Source organism: Pseudophryne corroboree, chromosome 1 (genome assembly GCF_028390025.1).
Source record: "Pseudophryne corroboree isolate aPseCor3 chromosome 1, aPseCor3.hap2, whole genome shotgun sequence".
In the NCBI taxonomy this organism is placed as follows: domain Eukaryota; kingdom Metazoa; phylum Chordata; class Amphibia; order Anura; family Myobatrachidae; genus Pseudophryne; species Pseudophryne corroboree.
This window is the reverse complement of record NC_086444.1, coordinates 1,116,626,416-1,116,633,974: the sequence shown is the minus strand read 5'-3', so window position 1 is coordinate 1,116,633,974 and position 7,559 is coordinate 1,116,626,416. Positions and strand designations below refer to the sequence as shown.

The following is a 7,559-nucleotide window of genomic DNA, read 5'->3' as shown; positions in this document are numbered from 1 at the left end:
ACGCACTCCTGCAATTCAGCATAGGCTCACATGACATACACCTCAATGACACACACCTCTAATACAGCATAGGCTCACCTGCTCAGTGACGTACACCTGCAGCACAGCATAGGCTCACACGCTCCAGTGACATACACCTACAGCACGGCATAGGCTCACGCGCTCCAGTGACGCAAACCTGCAGTAAACAATAGGTTCACACGTTCAATGACGCACACCTGCATGACAGCCTAGGCTCACGACACACGCCTGCAGTACAGCATAGGCTCACGCACTCAGTGACGCACACCTGCAGTACATCATAGACTAACATGACACACACCTGCAACACATCATAGGCTCACACGCTCAGTGACGCTCACCTGCAGTAAAGCATAGGCTCACGCGTTCAGTGATGTACACCTGCAGCACAGCATAGGCTCACGCGCTCAGTGACGTACACCTGCAGCACAGCATAGGCTCACACGCTCAGTTACGTACACCTGCAGCACAGCATAGGCTCACGCGCTCAGTGACGTACACCTGCAGCACAGCATAGGCCCACGCGTTCAGTGATGTACACCTGCAGCAGAGCATAGGCTCACGCGCTCAGTGACGTACACCTGCAGCACAGCATAGGCTCATGTGCTCAGTGACGCACACCTGCAGCACAGCATAGGCTCACGTGCACAGTGACACACTGCTGCAGCTCAGCATAGGCTCACATGACGCACACCTGCAGTACAGCATAGGCTCAGTGACGTACACCTGCAGCACAGGCATAGGCTCACGTGCTCAGTGACGCACACCTGCAGAACAGAAAAGGCTCACGTGCTCAGTGACGCACAGCTGCAGAACATAGGCTCACGCACTCAGTGACGCATACCTGCAATTCAGCATAGACTCACATGACATACACCTCGAGACACACACCTCCAATACAGCATAGGCTCATGCGCTCAGTGACACACACCTCCAATACAGCATAAGCTCACGCGCTTAGTGACACACACCTTCAGTACAGCATAGGCTCAGGTGCTCAGTGACGCATAGCTGAAGTACAGCATAGGCTCACATGACCCACACACTTAGTGACGCACAACTGCAGTACAGCATAGACTCATATGACATACACCTCAGTGACACACACCTCCAATACAGCATAGGGTCACGTGCTTAGTGACGCACACCTGAAGCACAGCATAGGCTCACATGACACACACTCTTAGTGACACACACCTCCAATACAGCATAGGGTCACGCGCTTAGTGACGCACACCTGCAGCACAGCATAGGCTCACATGCTCATTAAAATTGGTGATTGTATTGTATTAAATTAGGGATTCCATTTTTATACTAGGAAGGTATATATAGATATGATATAGCTGTTTATACCTTTTATTAGACCCCAAAGTCCATCCCATTTCTCTGGGCAAGTATTTTTTAAAAATATATATTTTTAATATTATTCAAGTACATTGCACATCATAATACATAGCATAGACAAATTGTACATTTGAATAGGTAGATACATATGTTGGATACATGGGCTATTTAGAAAATAAGTGGATTATCAAATTGATTTTTGATTAAGGCACAGACCATAAATCCATGAAAGAGACGTCCAATAACCGGGAAGAAAATGGCAAAAAATAAATAATAATTATTTTAAATGACATATATTTGGTGCTTGTTTTCCGTCTTCCATTGTCTTGTTTTTTCTCCTTACATAAAGGTACACTCCTTGCATTCTGTTAAAGTGGCAAAAACATAAACAATGGACAAGGAATCCTAAGATTTTCATTGGCTGCTTTTAGGAAACGTATTTCTTTAATTGTGGACAATAAAAAAAAAAAAGATTCATTTCTTATGATGACAAGTGTGAGGAATGTGGCAAGATGAAGCAAACTAGGCATTTTTTATAATTAAATACATGTATAAGTTATTTAATATAGATATATGGCTTGCAAGTACACGTGAAGCAGTACATTGTCCATTTGTCTATTTCCTGAGGTGTAATCAAGGGCAGGAGGTTACTGCTTTAGCCTCTGTATTAAAAACATACAAACAAACAAAAAGTTCACATTCTTAGGTCTGACCCGTGGCAAGTAGAATGAGGTTGACAGAACATCATTTACTGACCCTATGGAATTGTTTACATGAGATTCAGGCCAGCTGAATCCAGATTATATAAAAAATTTTTTTGAAAAGGTTGAAAAAAAAAAAAGTCAAAGAAAAAACAACTCAATTTTCAGACAAGCATGTGTCTCTTTCTGTGGAGGGCGAGATGGTCCGAGCGGGAGAAGCTACGGTCACAGTCTGGGCACTGAAATGGTTTGATTCCAGTGTGTTTCCGGAAATGCCGAGTAAGCTCGTCTGAGCGGGCAAACTTCCACGTACAGCCTTCCCAAGTACACTGATAAGGCTTTTCCCCTGCAGAAGAGAACAGGAAGATCAAATAAGTACACGGAAAAGTCCTTTTAGTGCGAGCGACAGCAGTCCAATACCACTTAGACAATAAAAAAAATAACTGAATAGTAATCACTTTCAAAATCAACAAGCACTGTGTGCGAGGATCCATCAGCTGTATACAGAATCCCCGTTATCCGCTGGGAATGTTCTGAGCTTTCATGCTAGTAACTACTTCTCTTTCAAATTTGGATAAGATATTCTAATGTTCACCATTATATTACTTTTTCTATACTGTAAAGCAGAACTGTTTGATGGGAGCTCAATGCTGTGAAAAACATGGGGGTTAATTCAGACCTGATCGCAGCAGCAAATTTGTTAGCAGTTGCAGAGGCGGAACTACTGCCAGTGCAACCAGTGCGTTGCACTGGGGCCTGCCTCTGTCCAGGGGCCCAAAGCATGTAATGAGTCAAACTGACTCATTACATGCCGCTGTGTGCTGCGGGCAACCGCTGCCCGCAGCACACCTCCGCCCGGAGAGGGGAGGAGAGGAGTGCAGCGGACACGAGGGGAAGGAGGAGGAGGGAGCCGCAGCAGCGCTGTTTCATTGGTTGAGGCGCTGCTGCTGCTGTCCCTCTGCTTCACTATAGGCTGTATTCCGCCACTGTGAAGCGTCCCAGCATTCACAGCGGCGGAGAACAGCCTATGGTGAAGGACTGGGACAGCAGCAGCAGCGCCTCCACCAATAACACAGCGCTGCTGCGGCTCCCTCCTCCACCTCCCTCCTCCTCCTTCTCTCCTGCCCGGGAATCGTGATCTCTGCCAGAAGCTGCACCGAGGAGCCTGAGCCAGCGGAGACAGTAAGTATAATTCTTTCTTTCTTTCTGTGTAAAAAGGGTACGCTGTCTGCTGTAATGTGTAAAAAGGGCATGCTGTCTGCCGTTATGTGTAAAAAGGGGACGCTGTCTGCCGTTATGTGTAAAAAGGGGACGCTGTCTGCCGTTATGTGTAAAAAGGAGACGCTGTCTGCCGTTATGTGTAAAAAGGGGACGCTGTCTGCTGTTATGTGTAAAAAGGGGACGCTGTCTGCTGTAATGTGTAAAAAGGGGACGCTGTCTACCGTAATGTGTAAAAAGGGGACGCTGTTTGCCGTTATGTGTAAAAAGGGGACACTGTCTGCCGTTATGTGTAAAAAAGGGGACGCTGTCTGCCGTTACGTGTAAAAAGGGGACGCTATCTGCCGCTATGTATAAAAAGGGTACGCTGTCTGCCGTAATGTGTAAAAAGGGGGATCTGTCCGCCGTAAGGTGTAAAAGGGTCTCTACCTGGTGTAGTGGTGCTATTGTGCGAAGTAATTTGAATAAAAGAGACTACTGTGCACCGTTTTATGAATTGGTATTATTTTGTGGCCACACCCCTTCCCCACAAAGCCACACCACACCCCTATGTATTTTTGCGCGCGCCTACGGCGAGCACTGCCCCTGTTTTACATGCAGGGGTGGGGCTCCAATGCCGTTTCTTGCACACAGTGCTAAAATGTCTAATTACGGCACTGTTGCTAGGTATCCATTTCTCTGGCCCTGAGCAGGTCCCCCTCACCAGATCCTCTCCAGGGGTGAGGAGGTGGACTTGGATGGGATGGGGGGGGGGCGCCCAAAGCATTTTGTCGCACCTGGGCCCACCGCTCGCTAGTTCCGCCACTGAGCAGTTGGGCAAAACCATGTGCACTGCGGGGGTTGGGGGTGATATATCATGTGCAGAGAAAGTGAGATTTGGGTGGGGTATGTTCAAACTGAAATCTAAATTGCTGTGTAAAAATAAAGCAGCCAGTATTTACCCTGCACAGGAACAATATAACCCACCCAAATCTCTCTCTGCAAATGTTATATCTGCCCCCACTGCAGTGCGCATGGCTTTGCCCATTAGCTAACAGATTTGCTGCAACCATCAGGTCTGAATTACCCCCATTCTTGGTAAACTAACCTACATATTTTCAGTAAGGTATGGTTTTGTATATACTGTACATGTTGCACTATTTTTTCTTTTATGTGGGACAAAAAATATTTGTGTAAACTGCCAACAAAAAACCCAAAGCTAGATATAAAAAATCCTCCAAACAAACATCCAGCGCTGTAATATTGCATAAAGTATGCACCCGTGCCCAGCAATGTGTTTGTGTCCATCGTACAAACAGAGTATAAAGGATAATTTGCAGCAATAGACAGAAATGGGGATCATGCACCTCATTTTTTACCTAAATAAATACGCTCACATATACAGTGATATATACTGGCAGATAAATAACTGAGACACAGAAGGGGAAATGTATCAAACCAGCTAAAAGATGACAAGCCCCTAGCAACTACTCAGATCCTAGCTATCATTCACTTGTACATTATATAAAATGATAGCTATAATCTGATTGGTTACTATGAGCAACATCTCCACTTGTCCTTTTTTAGAAGGTTTGCTAAATCTCACAGGGTCACTTTAGATGGCTGGAATGTACTAACCTGTATGTGTCCTCCGGTGTGCCTTTAAATGGGAGCTTTTGGTGTAAACTTTATTGCATCCATCATAATCACATCTGTGTATTCTTCTCTTCCGCTGGGTCTCCGGAGATTCTACTGGTAACGGCCTCTTCCCTGAGTGTACTATAACGGATGGGTGATGTCTGTGCAAGAAGACAGATAATGTTATAATACATATATTTCAGCAGAAATTATTCACATACAAGATATGAACCTGGTTTGCATATATCAATTGCCAGAAGGAGCAGCATTATTAATACTGCAAACACTATACATTTATTCCTGATAATAACATCACATAATCGCTCTCTGTCTCTCTGGGGCTGATCCCCCGCAATCTTCCCATGGGGATCCGGTCTGAAGATCGACAGTGCCTAGGTCGACATGTTTTCAAGGTTGACAGGGTTTCTAGGTCGACATGTTCTAGGTCGACAGGTCAAAAGGTCGACATGAGTTTTTCACATTTTTTCTTTCTTTGAACTTTATCATACTTAACGATCCATGTGGACTACGATTGGAACGGTAACCTGTGCCGAGCGCAGCGAGGCACCTTGCCCGAAGCATGGCGAGCGAAGCGAGGGGACACGGTGCACTAATTGGGCTTCCCGGTCACTGTACAGAGAAAACGACACACAAAAACCCATGAAAAACTCATGTCGACCTTTTGACCTGTCGACCTAGAACATGTCGACCTAGAAACCCTGTCGACCTTCAAACCCTGTCGAGACCTATAGTGGTCGACCATTAACATTGTCGACCTAGACACTGTCGATCTAATGATCCACACCCCTTCCCATGATAGTTATCATTCTATTCACCGCATATCTCATCCATAAGAAATGAAGGCTCCCTCTCAGTATAACCCCCCCCCCCCCCCCACCCCATAATGTAAAGATGAACCTTAAAGCCCACAAAGACTAACATTATCTTAAGGTAGCATTAGTATTGAGGCCAAGCTTGCTAAATTGTGCATTTCTGCAGTCCACATGGGCGGAGGAGGTATATCAAGTCTTGGAGAGAGATAAAGTTGAGAGAGATAAAGTACTAGCCAATCAGATTCTGTCATTTTTCAAACACAGTCTTTAACATGGCAGTTAGAAGCTGACTGGTTGGTAATTTAACTCTCTCCATTTGATCCCTCTCCAAGCTTTGATGCATCTCCCCCATAAAAAGCTATGGGTACTGCTTTTGAGTATAAAAACGGGGATAGCCACAGATATCCTCGTTGAACCCAAATAAAGCAGCAATCCTCCCTAAAAGGCTACAAATATAATGTAATAAGTAGATCCCTATGTACAGTACGCATTCCCTACAGGAGTGTTTCTCAGACTTGGACCTGATGGAACCCCAAGCGTGTTATAAATGATGCTGGTGGATTGGAGATGAAATAAGCACACTGGAAATGAGATGGAAAAAGGAACTGATGACATTACGGATCAGTTTATTATTTTTAATAATTAACAAATCGTGCTCTCCTTTCCCACGCAAACATGTTCAGGATTGCACAACGGAGATTACGTTCCAGTTTGCTCTCTGTGCGTTGTTTACACGCTCCGTTTCCTCCACCAGTAATCTGAAACAGCTTTTTTCCCTCTCCGTGAACAGTAAAAAAACCCCCTTTTAAATATTGTAGCTTTAAAATCCTTATGCCTCATAAGAAATATTTGTTATTGTCAGTCACTCCTTTACAGAGCAATTAAGAATTTCCTGTTGTTCTGTGCCAATAAGAGGGTGCGGTCCCTGCTCTTTGTCTGACGTCAAGTTCTAAAAAGGTAGAGATCAGCCCATATGCCCCACCCAAGGGAAGTTTTAAAATTGGCTCTTCACATTCAAAACATATTATTGCCACACCGCCGGTAGAGTGAGGCAGTGACTTCAGCTGTGATCTTAGGTCTCTATTCATTTTTAGCCATGTCATGTAAAACTGATGTTGAACAGGGCCTTCTGTGAAAGACACTTTCTTGACAAAAAAGGGGAGAGAACCATTATTTCAAATATCTTCTCGTTTTTGAGGGTACAACTGACATTCTAACGATGCACCAAATTATTCATCTTAGGCTCGTCACCATCACTTTTAAAGCACTCAGTTGCTCATTCCCTGCTACATCTCCGGCCTCATCCCAGTCCATACTCCCGGTCACCCTCTACACGTGTCCTCTGACTGTCACCTTGCCTCACTAGTTACCTCCTTCCACTACACCCTCACAGCCAGGGACTCTGAACCCTTCAGTCCTTCCTTCCCAGGGCACTGGGTCACTGAGGGAGATGGTTATTAACTGTCACTCTATCAGAGGCCTATTTACTAAGGGGTCTATTTACCAAGCCTTGGATGGAAATAACGTGGATAAAGAGATAAAATACCAGCCAATCAGCTCCTAACTCATTTTTCAAACCTAGCCTGTGACAAGGCAGTTAGGAGCTGATTGGTTGGTACTTTATCTCCATCCAAGACTTAGTAAACAGACCGCCTAGTCTTGGGAGAGAGATAAAGTGGACGGAGATAAACTAACCAGCTCCTAACTGCCATTTTTCAAACACAGCAAGTAACATGGCAGTTAGGAGCTGATTGGCTGGTACTTTATCTCTCTACACTTTATCTCTCTCCAAGCCTCAGTAAATAAACTCATTAGTTGTATATCT

At 44.9% G+C, this 7,559-nt stretch overlaps 1 protein-coding gene across 5 annotated transcripts in view; it reads right to left on the bottom strand.

The window, feature by feature from the left end:
- Positions 1 to 1,416: 1,416 nt before the first annotated feature.
- Positions 1,417 to 7,559, bottom strand: part of KLF3 (KLF transcription factor 3) — a 68,246-nt gene continuing 62,103 nt past the window's right edge. For all 5 annotated transcript variants that reach the window (XM_063922497.1, XM_063922489.1, XM_063922516.1 and 2 more), the window contains 2 exons: positions 4,902 to 5,062; positions 1,417 to 2,412 (listed from right to left, as the gene is read on the bottom strand). In XM_063922497.1, coding sequence (XP_063778567.1) covers positions 2,231 to 2,412; positions 4,902 to 5,062 — 343 coding nt within the window. In that variant the 3' untranslated portion in view covers positions 1,417 to 2,230. The remainder of the gene's footprint in view (positions 2,413 to 4,901; positions 5,063 to 7,559) is intronic.